General features: G+C 41.1%; 1 protein-coding gene and 1 long non-coding RNA gene across 3 annotated transcripts; one reads left to right on the top strand and one right to left on the bottom strand.

The window, feature by feature from the left end:
• Positions 1 to 389: 389 nt before the first annotated feature.
• CYBC1 (cytochrome b-245 chaperone 1) lies at positions 390 to 10,303 on the bottom strand. 2 transcript variants are annotated; one of them, XM_070739799.1, is made up of 7 exons: positions 10,181 to 10,303; positions 8,308 to 8,440; positions 7,398 to 7,439; positions 6,547 to 6,620; positions 5,933 to 6,029; positions 4,213 to 4,357; positions 390 to 2,066 (listed from the first exon to the last, which is right to left on the bottom strand). In XM_070739799.1, the coding sequence occupies exons 2-7, from the start codon at positions 8,390 to 8,392 to the stop codon at positions 1,940 to 1,942; spliced, it is 570 nt and encodes a 189-aa protein (XP_070595900.1). In that variant the 5' UTR covers positions 8,393 to 8,440; positions 10,181 to 10,303; the 3' UTR covers positions 390 to 1,939. The 2 variants fall into 2 exon arrangements, with proteins under 2 accessions (XP_070595900.1, XP_070595901.1); XM_070739800.1 differs by lacking the exon at positions 10,181 to 10,303 and adding an exon at positions 9,915 to 9,988 and having other exon boundaries at positions 1,534 to 2,066.
• On the top strand, positions 10,046 to 13,415 carry LOC139161099 (uncharacterized). The gene is made up of 3 exons (XR_011558063.1): positions 10,046 to 11,419; positions 11,772 to 11,810; positions 12,866 to 13,415. It is a non-coding gene; the product is annotated as an uncharacterized lncRNA (long non-coding RNA).
• Positions 13,416 to 15,169: the final 1,754 nt, after the last annotated feature.

Raw genomic sequence — 15,169 nt, 5'->3', positions numbered from 1 at the left:
GATCACAAACTGGTAACTACAGGTTTACAGACTGCCAATTAGGTGCAAACAGGAGTCAAGTTTTGTTTAAAACAACCTGGGATCAGGACAAATTTCATGTGTAATTACAGACCTTCTTAACTGCTAAGACAATTAGAAGAGTTTCTGCACTATGTAACATGTCTGTAGCTTGTCAATTGATAATCCACTTGCAGATGGCTCTTTTCTGGAATTGTTCCTGCTTTCTAAATGTTATTTCCCTTTTGTTTAGAAAAAAGGAAACAGCCTCAAATCTGGGTGTAGTGCCAAACTGGTTTGCTCTGAAGCAGAAGCTTTTATAATGCTCCTCCTGGAGAAGTGCAGTTATTGAGAAATAGCATGCTCCATATTGTAAGTCTATGGCCTCATAATACTATCACTGGAAGATTTTATTGAAATTTAAAATAATCACAAAGCATGCAAAAGCGGAAATAAATAGGCTCAAGACTTATCAAGAATTAGATAATCATCTAAATTATGTCCAAATGGTATTCCCATCTGAAAATCTTTGAGTTAAAGGATCCATAGGTCTAGATTCTAGAAAATATGAAAGACTTTTAAATCCCTTTCTGATTGTTGCAACTTTCTATGCTTAATACTATACACAGGAAGTTAATCTTATTGATTTCTTTGACTATGTCACAAAGGTGTTGGATGAAGGTGGTGCCGTGGATATTGCCTACCTGGACTTCAGCAAAGCCTTTGATACGGTTCCACATAAAGAGCTGATAGATAAATTAGTGAAGATTGGACTTAATCCCTGGATAGTTCAATGGATTTGCAGCTGGCTGAAGCGTAGACATCAAAGAGTTATTGTTAATGGCGAGTATTCTGAGCAGAGTCAGGTTACAAGCGGTGTGCCACAAGGGTCTGTTCTGGGTCCTATTCTTTTTAATATGTTTGTGAGTGACATAGGGGAAGGTTTGGTAGGGAAGGTTTGCCTATTTGCCAATGACTCTAAAGTGTGCAATAGGGTTGATATTCCTGGAGGCGTCTGTAATATGGTAAATGATTTAGCTTTACTAGATAAATGGTCAAAGCAATGGAAACTGCAGTTTAATGTTTCCAAATGTAAAATAATGCACTTGGGGAAAAGGAATCCTCAATCTGAGTATTGTATTGGCAGTTCTGTGTTAGCAAATACTTCAAAAGAAAAGGATTTAGGGGTAGTGATTTCTGACAGTCTCAAAATGGGTGAACAGTGCAGTCAGGCGGTAGGGAAAGCAAGTAGGATGCTTGGCTGCATAGCTAGAGGTATAACAAGCAGGAAGAGGGAGATTATGATCCCGCTATATAGAATGCTGGTGAGACCACATTTGGAATACTGTGTTCAGTTCTGGAGACCTCACCTACAAAAAGATATTGACAAAATTGAACGGGTCCAAAGACGGGCTACAAGAATGGTGGAAGGCCTTAAGCATAAAACGTATCAGGAAAGACTTAATGAACTCAATCTGTATAGTCTGGAGGAAAGAAGGAAAAGGGGGGACATGATCGAAACATTTAAATATATTAAAGGGTTAAATAAGGTCCAGGAGGGAAGTGTTTTTAATAGGAAAGTATACACAAGAACAAGGGGACACAATCTGAAGTTAGTTGGGGGAAAGATCAAGATCAACATGAGAAAATATTATTTTACTGAAAGAGTAGTAGATCCTTGGAACAAACTTCCAGCAGACGTGGTAGATAAATCCACAGTAACTGAATTTAAACATGCCTGGGATAAACATATATCCATCCTAAGATAAAATACAGAAAATAGTATAAGGGCAGACTCGATGGGCCATGAGGTCTTTTTCTGCCGTCAGACTTCTATGTTTCTATGTTTAATTAAAAAGTTGTTTCTGGAACGTTATGTAACAGATTCAAGTTTTCTACCATTCCAAGAAATTTTGGTTTCCATGTATCAGAGTTCATGTAACTATTTGTCCTTTGCTTGATCTTCATCACTAACGTCTGTTCCACTACTTGTTTCAAGGCCTTCATCAATCTGTAACTTGTTCAGTTCAAGGAAACCAGCAATGACGTTGGCCACAGCCTCAACATCACTGTGGAAATAAAAAATAATAGGCAAGATTTAATGAATCCAATGCCTTCTTGAACTAAGTATAAAACTCTGTGCATCCGTCAAGTAAAGAAAAAATGTTTACTAAAACGTATAACAAAATCCCATGTCTGTGAAAGAATATCAAAGAGTTTTAATATTAACTTTTATTTTCAAACTGAATTTTCAGCCTGATAAAAATATTTAAACAAAATAAATTAATTTTATGGGTTTCAAATGCCAATTCACTTCCTGATATATAATTATTACATTAATTTACCTGAAGCTATGCCTTTCTTGCTAACCTACTTATCTAATAGTTAACTGATAGGAAACAAGATACATTGAATGTGTGGAAAAATTGCTAAAACACTTTCAGAAATGTGTAACTTTATGTCTTCTGAAGATGTATATAACATTTTTAAAAAGGTCCCTAAAAATCAGCTATATGTTCCATAACGAACATAATTAAAAACCTAAACTCATTTTAAATGGAGAACAGAAAGGTTAACATGTCTAACATCTACACTTAAACATTTCAAAATAAAATAAACTTAAATTCATTCTGGAATCAATTGGAATATGAAAATGCCATAACTTTAAATGAGCCATGGTGGCACAATGGTTAGAATGCAGTACTGCAGGCTAACTCATTGCTCGCTCCAGGAATTCAATTCTAACCTGCTCAAGGTTGACTCAGTCTACCATTCTGCCGAGGTCAGTAAATGAAGACCCAGATTGTTGTGGTCAATGGGTTGTTCTGAAACCTCTTAGAGAGGGCTGAAAAGCACTGGAAAGTGGGCTATAAGTCTAAGTGCTATTGCTATTACTATAATTTTACAACTTTAACTGGAAAATGTAAGTTAATGCACAACAGGAGAAAAGAACAATAGTAACAAAAGGACAATTGGTTTGTTGAAAATGTGATTGTCAATCTCAGGTTAAATAATACCGTATTTTCCGGCGTATAAGACGACTTTTTAACCCCTGAAAATCTTTTCCAAAGTGGGGGGTCGTCTTATACACCGGATACTGCGCCCATTCGGTGCCGAAGTCATTCATACGCAGCAGCCACAGCCGCGGGCGGGAGGAGGCCGGGAGCGGGATTGAGGGGGGGGGGAGCGGACCCGCGCTCACTTTCGGCTCCGGGGACTGCGGGTGGCTATGGCGCCGAAAGGAAAAAGAAGTTGCTGAGCGTCCCTTCGTCGTAAACCCGACGGGAGGCGATGCCACAAGACGCCGTCTCCCCGAGCGCTCCCTTGCCGGCCGAAAGCTCCCTGAACTCCCGCCTGTGAAGAGAAACCAAAGGGGGAAATAAAAAAACAAGGCGTCGGGCGAGCGCCAACCGATTCCGGAGCTCCCTCGCTGGCTTCATCGATGCGCTGCTGTTGCTGCTGTCGCTGCCGCCTGAGGCGGCGGCACTCGAATCTGGCGTGGTGGAAAATCTTTGCCTGCCTCCAGATTTTCCACCACGCCAGATTCGAGTGCCGCCGCCTCAGGCGGCAGCGACAGCAGCGTGTCGATGAAGCCGGTGAGGGAGCTCCGGAATTGGTTGGCGCTCGCCCGACGCCTTGTTTTTTTATTTCCCCCTTTGGTTTCTCTTCACAGGCGGGAGTTCGGGAGGCAAGGGAGCGCTCGAGGAGACAGCGTCTTGCGGCATCGCCTCCCGTCGGGTTTACGACGAAGGGACGCTCAGCAACTTCTTTTTCCTTTCGGCGCCATAGCCACCCGCAGTCCCCGGAGCCGAAAGTGAGCGCGGGTCCACTCCGCCCGCCCGGTTTGCAAGCGGCGGAGATCCCGGGCTGCTTGGCCGAGCGGGGCTTCCATTCAGGCCAGGGGCAGGAGGGAGGGAGGGAAGGGAAACGCAGCCCTTTGCCTCAGCCCGCCGGCTCCACCAACATCCCGTTGCTCACTCGTTCGTTCGTTCGTTCCTCCCCCCTTCCTTTCCCTCGCCGCCGCAGCACAGAAGGGGAGCGAAGGCATGTGCGTCAGAAGAGGGGTAGTCTTATACGGCCAGTATATCTCAAATTCTATATTTTAACTAGAAAAGTTAGGGGGTCGTCTTATACACCCAGTCGTCTTATACGCCGGAAAATACGGTACCTCCTAACATACCCCAATTAATGACAAAGAAGAAAGTTCATACATACCTTCTGCAGCTCATCACTGCATTCTGTGTGAGGGGGTGTGAAAACCCAGTGCCAAATCGCAGTACAATTAGGTACCCCTTCCCAAAGTAACGAACCTTCTCTTCTTCTACATTCACAGCCTGTATTTCATCCAATGGAACAACCACTATTTGCAAGGAGCAAACACTGAATTGTTAGTAAAATAATGTCAAGCAATGCACATACAATTCACACAATAAAGTAGTAAAAATTATCTGGATCTCCTTGCATGCCGTCAACTGTCTCCTATTAATTTTAAAGCCAACTAACAAGCATTGTCCCTAGATAGGAGACTTTCTGAATTCTTCTTTAGAAAATACTAGCATAAGCTCTCTTTTCCCTCCCGCAACTTAGGTTTCTCCTCCCAACATTTTTGAATGATTTGTACATTTCAAGGCAATAATGAAGTTCATCATTCATGTAGTGACATTTTTTTAAAAAAAACCAACAGACTCCAAGAATATTTCAAACCCTAACCATAAATCTAGTTTGTGTAGTGAGGAGTGTTGTGGCTATGTGATAAGGATGCTGAATTGTAGGTTAGCAAGCTCACATTCGCCAGAGTGCTGCTGTTTGAAGGGATGAGCTCCCATCGTTCACTCTAATTCCTGCTTACCTAGCCGTTAAAAACATGCAATTGCAAGTAGACACCATTTTGGTGGGCACATTAATGGGACATGAAAGGAGTCTCTAATTGGGCATTCCCAGGACAATAGTGATGTCACCAGCTAATCCTTTCAACCAAGAAGCACCTTGGCACTTTCAACATGAACACAAGTAAGTTTCTGTAGTTGCCCTTTCATAGCAAAAAGATTACTAGCTTACAGACATGTCATTTAATGTTAATATTTATATTTTGGGAAATATGAATGTTTTTTTTAAAGATTTAAGACTTCTTGAGGATTTGCTAACAACTTTTCAAACAATATAGAAGAGTTGTCCACTTTCCACTATTACACAGAGAATTCTGTATTTTAAAGATCTGAATGTCTTCAAAATTCTCTGATAAATCAATGTACACTATTGTATCATAAAATTGTACTGCTTTCTCATGCACAGGTTAATGGAATATGAAGCAAATATGGTCTTAGTCTTGGTGGAAAACTGATTTTACTTGTCCAATTGTCTAACCATTCTGGTATTCTTGCAATCACAGCATAAAGTAAAGATTGTTTCAAGTAGAGTTGAGCTACAGGTGCTTACAAGGATAGTGGCTTCTTCTAGGATATTTCTTCTACATTCTTATCTAGTGGATAACTGTAAGGCTTCCTGGGGATCCTCTTTGAAGTAATAACTTGAGCTAATTCTACTAAGGTTTTTTTTTCAAAGTCAACCAAGGTGACCCAAGTGTTGTCACATCATGTAAGGACAAAATGAATAGTAGTTTAACTCTGAAGTCTCAGCAACCATTGGAAACAAACAACCTACTAGTTATTATGAAAACAAAATTATTTAATCTCAAAACCAAAACCAACATTGAACAGAAATGTGTAGTAAAATGGATTTGGCCTCTGTAGAATTCTGAAGAAATTGTCATTTTTCAGACAAAACTTTAACCTGCCTAAGCAAACAGGTTACGTAATCACAGTTATGACCATAGTTAAATACACTTTACTACAATATGTACATGTCAGGATGAAGTAAATATCTTACTTCTTTCTATACAGCATGCACCATACTAGGGAAACACTTGTTGCTTTACCTTGTTCGTGGCCAGCTCTTGCAAAGGTCAACAGCTTCTTGTAGAGGCTGAATGACTTTAAGTAAACTTTTCTGGCATTTTTCTCAAATATAGCTTCCTGTGTAAAATAAGTAAATAAATAATTCATCTGTTGAATCCATTTATTGGACGAGAGGAAAATAGTCACCATTGTCAGACAAGTATAAACATTCTTTTCTGTAACAATGTCAATAATTAAAATAGTCAATATATTACTGTACTCCAAACCTCCAAATGTAGTCGCAGATTCTCCTTAAAAAGTAAAATCTACAAAATCTCATGTTTCCCATCAAACTCTTTATCTCTCAATTTCAGGAAAATCTCAAAGTCTAAATCTCAAACTGGATTGTTCCAATTTTGGAATAAGGTACAGTATTTCTTGTTTTGACTCTGAAGCAAGCCTTTCTAATTTGAATTCACTTCCAGAGCAACTGAAATGCCTTTTTCCAAACCAGAATTTTTGTTTTGATCAGACAAGTTTGAAAACAATCTAGTCTGGATTCAACACATTCCATTAATGAATGTTTTGTCTTTCCCCCAATTTACTATCTGTCCAATAAAACTAACTTTTTTAAATAAGACTTTATAGTACTTACTTCCCACTCCTCCAGGTTTTGTACAGCTACAAAGAGGCAGCCAACAAGATAAAAGAGTTTCCATCCCAGGCTCTCTGAATAACAAAATAATATTTCAAATTATAAATTCATTTCTAATTTACACTTTTAAAAAATTATATGTACGCATAAAAATGTGGCTGAAAATTAAAAAAATTAACAATCACATCAAAACTAAAAATAGAACAAATAAAAGTACAGGCTAATTTAAGACCAGCTAGTGTTAAAATCAGTAACAAATGCTTTCAGCAACTCACTAAAAGTTAATACAAAAATGCTAGAAGCTGATACATTCCCACTGGTAATAATGTTTAAAACAGGCAATATACAGAACTAAAAGAAAACAACAGAGAAACTGTTGTACAGAACCCATTGAAGCAAAAACCATCAGCTCCCATGTAAGAGAGAAAGGGAAGGCAATGACGCCATCAACACTTGCTCTTTTGTTGTTGTTGTTAGCTGCGAAGTTGTGTCTGACCCATTGCGACCCCATGGACAACATTCCTCCAGGCCTTCTTGTTTTCTACCATCACTTGCTCTTACACTAATAAAAAAAATTGCCTCCTACATTTTTAATAAAAAATTACTCATTCTACATTGAACTCATTCTACTGTTCATTGAATCAACATTTTTTAACATTTCACATTTCTCTCTTCCTTATCAGATATCTAGGAAAAATGGAAATATATACACTACAGAGTTCAGAACTGCAACTAATTCCTCTTAAGTCACGGCACAAATCAGAACATAAAAGAATCCCCGAGAGAAATGTGAACATGTTTTTTTTTTAAAAAGACATTAACAAATAAGTAAACTTTTCTAGTGAATTTACCATCACTATAATAAGCAGCAGCTATGCCAATAGAGGAGATCCCTATGGAGAAAAAAGAGAGGAATTAATTTGCAATTTAATTCTACTATCTGATTAAACTATATAAAATTACAGGGTTATGTTTGCACTTAGAGGCATTTTAAAGATTAACTTCCAAAGAATATTTTTTAAAAAAATTGATTCTAGTTATTTTCTTAAACTCAATAGAATGACTGCTATTTATGTACTAAGATAAAAGAACAGGCTGGTAATCTAAATTGCATATCTGGTACTTTAGAGCTAGTTAGCATAAAATATAACAATCAATTTCATAATTTGTGCACTTCCATCAATTTGATAATATATCTGTTCCCTTCTAACATTTCAGAGACTAATGAACTCTTTATTACACCTGTTCTAGAAAAAAAAGGCAACAAAATTATCTCTCTGACCTGATTCTTCTACTATTTTTCCCTGCTGAACTAAGATAATTTTGTAAAGGATTAACATAATAAAAGGACAGTTAGAAATATTTCTATTGCATTATCTTGTTGAATTATACTGTAAAGACTTCCTGAACCAACTCAAATAACTGTTTGCAAAAATATAATGAATCTGTAGAAGTTGTTTTACAATAACTCAATAAATACATCCCAGGTCAACGACTTGAAGTCAAAATTCTGATTTACACTCAACATGTAAAATCTACCCATATATTCAAATCCACCCATATATCCAAATCCATCCATATATTCAAATCCATCTTTATATTCAAATTGTTGTCTAGGATATGGGAACAAGCAGTCTTATTTTTATACAGTATTTTGCTGCAGTCTCCAGCCCTGGAGAGACAGCAAAAAAATTGTCAAAATTGACTCTTTCTCTCTCTCTATCCCCCCCCCCCTCTCTCTCTCGGGAGAAAAAGACTTACCTACAAGGACAGACCAAGATCTGATGCCCGGGGATCTCTTCAAGTGAAGGCATGTGTTCGAATGACATTTGACCTTCATATACATCTTTGGCAGCAGATAGGAAGTTACAGTACCACAAAGCACTCACAAAGCCTAAAGAACAAGGCAGGAAACCATCTAAGTTATTGCTTCCAAACAAACTGTAGTTTGGCAGGAACTGTTCCCCCAACTGCCCACCTTTCCAGCATTTTCCATTCTCCAATTCTAAGAGGTCTGTAAGGGGCATGCATAAGTGCACCACTGTGCCTACCGTCTCTGTCCTACTGTCTTCTTTTATCGTTACTTTTTACTTATGTTTATACAAACTATTACTATCCTATACATCAATGGTTCTCAACCTGCGGGCGAGACCCCTTTGGTGGTCGAACAACCGTTTCACAGGAGTCGCCTAAGACCATGGGAAAAGACAAATTTCCCATGGTGTTAGGAACTAAAGCTTCTATTCTGGCATCTTGGAACATATTTTTACAATCCGACCAATCAGGCGTTTACAGTAGGGGTGTCCCTTTGACCTTCCTGCCAGTCATCTTAAAGCTTTCTTGGGAGAATTGGTGCTAGACTTATGGTTGGGGGTCACCACAACATAAGGAACTAATAATAATAACAACAGAGTTGGAAGGGATCTTGGAGGTCTTCTAGTCCAACCCCCTGCTTAGGCAGGAAACCCTACACTACTTCAGACAGATGGTTATCCAACATCTGCTTTAAAACTTCCAGTGTTGGAGCATTCACAACTTCTGTAGGCAAGCTGTTCCACTGATTAATTGTTGTAACTGTCAGGAAATTTCTCCTTAGTTCTAAGTTGCTTCTCTCCTTGTTCAGCTTTCACCCATTGCTTCTTGTTTTACCCTCAGGTGCTTGGAGAATAGATTGACTCCTTCTTCTTTGTGGAAACCCCTGAGATAATGGAATACTGCTATCATGTCTCCCCTGGTCCTTCTTTTCATTAAACTTGCCATGCCCAGTTCTTGCAACCGTTCTTCATATATTTTAGCCTCTAGTCCCTTAATCATCTTTGTCACTGTTTATTAAGGGATCCCGCCATTAGAAAGGTTAAGGACCACTGCATGTTTGACAAATAAATAAAATAAATAAATAAAACAAATAGCACCAAAGCCCTCGTTTCCCATTCTCCAAAACAACAGCAAATGGATAAGCTTGGTTATTCTTTGTCAAGTGGACCAGGTGAAATTGACGCCTTATTTGAAAAGAAACCATCACAAAAACGACATATGTGATAGAAAAAAACTGTCCTCTTTCTAATGAAATAAAAATGAAGATGATTGAAGGTAAGAAAACAGCGATACAAAAAAGTGCTCTTCCTAATAAAGATGATTGAAGCTGATGAAACAGCTGTTTTTCCATCTTCAATCATTTTTTCATTTTTATTTCATTAGAAAGAGCACGTTTTTTCCTATCATATATGTTGTTTTTGTGATGTTTCTTTTCAAATAAGGCTGCAAAAATCAGTCAAGTGGACACCTGACAAAGAATGGCCCTTATATTATTTTTATGTAGCGTTTTAAGGGTGCCATTAAGTAAACGGGAAGTAAGGACTGTTACGTACGTCCTGCTTCAGCCAGGCCAGTCCACATTAGCTGAATCGCCGGCGGGAGATTCAAGCCCGGGGATTGGTTGCTCTATTGGTTGCCTGCCACCCGTGAGCATTTTCCTGCCTTCTGACCATTCGCTGTTTTCCCTTTTTCTGCGGTTACGTATCCCAGCTAATCTCGCGTTTCCCAGCTGACTAATGCCTTTTTTTCAGATTGCCTTTTTTTCCAGCCACCTTCACCCAGGAGTTTCCCGGTCGCTTTCCAGCTCGCTCCTACTCACCTGGTGTCTCCAGAGACTGTTTCTCAGTTAGTTTGCTTGCCCTCGTGGGAGTTGCTCCTAAGTTTCTGCTTTGTTCCGTCGGCTCCTACCACATTTTTTTCTTCTTCCTTCTTTGTCTCTGCCTCGGAGCCGAGCAAGCAGCGCCATCTGGCGGCCACTTTCGGATTTTTTTTTCTTTTTTCTCCCTTAAATTTCCACCAAGCTTGCAATTCAGCTGCTTCTTTCGCCACGTGGTGGCCAACTTCGGAATTATAGCTGTTCCTGAGATCTTCAATTCATCCTGCTGCCTGAGTTTCCTAACTGGTTATTGCAACGCCACCTTATGGCCAAATTCAGAACCTCGCTTAAATACACCTCCTCTGAATCGTGGGACCTGTTCCTGCAACACTTGGAGATGCATCTGATAGCAAATGACTTTAATATATTTCTGACATATGCAAAAAGGCCTGTTTCCTGAGCGCCTGTGGCTCTGAGATGTTCGCCACAGCCCGAGCTCTGCTCTCCCCACAAGCATTGAACAGCGTTGCTTGGGACGAGCTTATGCGGAAACTCCGTAACCATTTCGCCCCTGCTCATTCCAAGTTCACAAGGCGTTTCATTTTCCGCCAGCACGTTCAATCTGAGGGAGTAGAGGTTAACTAGTATGTGGCTTCCTTGAGGGCTGCAGCCCTCGAATGTGACTTCTCCAACCTTGAAGAGGACTTGCTCAAGCAACTCTTGTACGGGGTGCATGATCCATATTTGCAGAGACTCCTTCTCGAAAAAAAGGACCTGACCCTCTCTGCCGCTTTGGAATCATGCTAAAGCCACCAAAATGTCCACCGCATCAGCAGCAGATACAACCAACTACAGCTTCCCAGCACCGCACTTGTACATCTGACCGACTGTGACTCATCTATCATTGTTGTTTCTGAGGGTACGTCAACCGCATGTGCACCGCTGGCCACCCGCACCACGCTCCTGTTCAGCCACCGCCTCTTCCACACCGTCCTCCTTTGATGCCTGCATCTGCTCCGCTGCTGCCATTTCAACAACGGCGTCCTGCGATGCCTGCCTGCGATAGTTGTGGGGATCCACACCCCTGCCACACCTGCCATTTGCCGCCACTGTGGCAAACGGGTCACTTGGACCGGATGTGTCGTTCCACCGCCTCTCTAGGAGCTGATCGTAACTTCCGTACTCACCTGTACAGGTGGGGACACAACTGTACAGCTGCAACAATTCTTTTGCCATCTACCTGTATGTATCCTTCCCAGGAGATGTGGACAAAGTCTTCTTGGGGGGGGGAATAAAATATCTGTAACTGTATCACTCGAGGGTGCTCCATTGACCATGGAGGTGGACACCGGTTCCTGTCGGAGCCTGGTGTTGTGGCAAACACTTAAATACCTACTACCAGGGCATCACTATTCCCATCATGGGTCAAACCTCCTTATTTGTTTCCAAAGGGGAGTTTGCAGGGTTTCTACCCATGGTAGTGGTAGCTAACCCTCTACCTTCATTATTTGGGTTAGACTGGTTTCCCCTGCTCGGACTGTCTGTTTTGGGGGTACATGCCACTAGATGTGACTCTTATGATTGTATTTTCCAGGAATTCTCAGACGTATTCCAAGACGGACTAGGCTGTTATGTGAGTAACCCTATCACTTTGTACTTAGACCCCCTAGTGCCTCCCATATGGCTCAAACCCCGGTGGGTCCCCCTTGCTCTCAGGCCCAAGGTCGATGCAGAGCTCAATATAATCATTGCACAAGTGGTATTTGAGCCCACAGACCATGCCCATTGGGAAACTCCTATTGTCGTTCCTTTGAGGCCTGACGGGTTGATAAGAATTTGTGGAGACTACAAATCTACCGTAAACAAAGCCTTGCAGTCATACTCTTATCCAGTTCCTGTAGTACAGCATTTGTTACACTCCCTGGGCCAGGGCTCCATATTCACAAAATTAGAAGACTTGGCCAAGGCATACTAGCAGCTGCCAGTGGATGATGCAACTGCTGAGGCCCAAACATTAGTCACCCACAGGGGCGCATTCAAATGCTGTCACCTAAAATTTGGGGTGAGGGTAGCTCCTGCCTTATTCCAGAACCCGTGGTCCCGCATTCATGTGGGCTTCGTGGGTCCTTTCCATGGATAGTTATTCTTAGTGGATGCTTACTGTGGCTGGGTGGAGGTGGAAATCATGAAGTCCACCACCACTAATGCCCTGATCCTGTCACTACAATGCTTATTTGCAACAGATGGGCTGCCAGACTCATTGGTTAGTGACAATGGGCCACAGTTCACTTCTGCAATGTTTCAGAGATTTTTGGCATCATTGGGCAACCCCATGGCACCCTTCCAGTAATGGGAGGGTGCCGAACAGGCCATCCGCTCGACTAAGGAAGCACTCAGTAGGTTAGAAGGGCCCAATTGGCATGCCATTGTGGCTAAATTCCTTTTTGCCCAATGCTCCACTCCAAATCTTATTACGAATTGTAGTCCGGTGAGGGCCTAATGGGTCGCAGGCTATGCACCTGGCTAGATCAGATCCACCCATTTTATGCCCCAGAAACTGTGGAGGCTGCACTACAAGCAGGCAGGGGTTTCCACCTAGGGGACAAGGTTTTTGCCCAGGGATTTGGTGGAGACCCCCTGTTGGTTGCCAGCCACTGTCTTGGATGTAAAGGGTTCATGCTCTTACAGGGTCCAGCTGTCAGATAGTCACTACTGGAGGAGACACATCGATCAATTAAGACGTTGCAACATGGCGGACACAACGACCAACCCTCTAACACATGGTAATCCGCCTAGGCCGTGGCTGGAGCCTCCCCTGTTTCCCAACCATCGGTGTCATTACAACCAACGTCTGGGTCAGCTATTTGCTCCCTGCCGCAGCAGACCTCACTACAACCTCCGCAACTGATTTCCCCAGCCGGGGAGCTCCAACCAAGAACTACCTCACCTAGCCATCCATTAGCGATTCCAATAGCTGTTGAGGAATCACGTCGCTCATGAAGACCACGCAAGCGGCCACTTTACCTCAATGACTATGTATGTGTTTGTCAAGTGTGGAGGGGTGTTATTTCCTAGCTACAGCCAGGCCAGACCCCATTGGCTGAATTTCTGATGGGAGATTCAAGCCCGGGGATTGGTTGCTCCAAGTGGTATATCCGAGCTGGTTGTAGCCGCCATTGTCTTCTTAGTCCTGTTCTTAATTGCATCAGCTATACCAATAAAGAGGTTTCTGTAATCCAACCCAGCATTGTCTGTGAGTCATTCTCTGCATCTGCCTCCTAGCAATATACAATAAGGACGATGGGTTTACTTGCTCCCTTCTCCCTTCTCTGCACCGTCAGCAATCCATTCTGAGTAATATCATCCTGAATAGCCAAAATAGTCCAGCACCCTTCTCTCACTCTCTCTACATACAGCACTTCACATATTACTCTTCTGGACATGTGCTAGCCCCTTAGTTGGGCTTCCTGACCCTTCAGAGAATTGCGCAGCTCCAGGTGTGTCTCCATCCCGTGGGAGATGCATTCTGCCAAGCTCACCTAAGTGACTCCCCAATGCTTTCCCAAAATCCTTTGCACAACCAATACGATGCTGAAGAACCATAGAACTATGACAGCTTGCTATAACTTTTTTTTATTTAATTTTTTATTGATTTTTATAATAACAATGTATCAATAAAACATTCACACAACACATAACAATGTGCTCAGTGTTCAAAGTGCCCACCACCAAACAACATTCATGCCCCTCCATCAAAATGGGGGCATATTTTCTATATATCATTTTAACTCAAGAGCAATATATCTATTTACATATTATAAAGTAATTCTAATTTATTCTTTATATATTGGTCTCAAATTCTACTAACCACATGTCCTCTTACCTTGTCCCATCAGTTCCCGCAGATTAGTTTCATTGTCTGAATTCATCCTCTTATCCACAGCTCGCTATAACTCAAATGGGCTGCTAGCTTTGAAATGTTAGACCGCACCTCAAGTTCAATAGAAGCACGCAGTCTAGAGTTGAGCACAACGCTCACTTCCTTTTCTGATTCCTTTTTTCCTGAAGACGAGGCTCAAGAATGGAAATTCTTTAAAAACAACAACAACGAATAAAGCCGAGAAAACACAGGGAACGATTGAAGCCAGCATTAACCTTGCTTCCTGGTTTCCTACACTGCTTCGACTCTTCCCAAGAGCGCTCATTTGGTGGAGCGGTTTTATCAAGCCAAACTAATTTTAAATTTTAAATTTATGTTTTGTTTGCTTATTGCTGTTGAATAATATTCTTTGGGGGGTTTTCCCCCTTTTAATTTATTGTGTATACATTGTAAGCCGCTGAGAGTAGAACATCTATATCAGGCAACAAGCATCATAAATCTTTAGCAAAATAAGTTCTTGGCATATCTGCTATAAATTAGGAGGCCTTTACAGCACATTATTCTAAGTTAATATAGTTTGGCTGATTTTCATTTTATGCAGTGAATTAAACATTTGGATAAACACTATCAATATGTTTTCACCTGTCAGAGAGTTTATTTCAGCTGACTTTCAGGCAAAAAATTTTTGGATAAGATATTTTATCATTAGCAGCAGACAAAAGCACGGACAAGAGACAAATGCCATATTTTAAAAATCCAAAGTCAAGAATATTCTTTTATTACTGGAACAGACTTCATTTTAAAAAGGTAATCTGTTGGCAAAATAGAAAATAATGTAATAATATTTAATATTTATTTATTTATAATTAATTATTTAATAATTTAGAGCCTAGGTAGTGCAGTGGTTAGAGTGCAGTACTGCAAGCTGCTACTGCTGATCACCGGCTGCCAGCAGTTTCGTAGATAGAATCTCAGTAGCTCAAGGTTGGCTCAGTCTTTCATCCTTCCAAGGTCAGTAAAATGAGGACCCAGATTGTTAGAGGAAATGTACTTATTCTCTGTAAACTGCTTAGAGAAGGCTGTAAAGCATTGTGAAGCGGTATATAAAGTCT

This window comes from Erythrolamprus reginae, chromosome 2 (assembly GCF_031021105.1).
Source record: "Erythrolamprus reginae isolate rEryReg1 chromosome 2, rEryReg1.hap1, whole genome shotgun sequence".
Lineage (NCBI taxonomy): Eukaryota > Metazoa > Chordata > Lepidosauria > Squamata > Dipsadidae > Erythrolamprus > Erythrolamprus reginae.
This window is presented reverse-complemented; position numbering and strand designations above follow the sequence as displayed.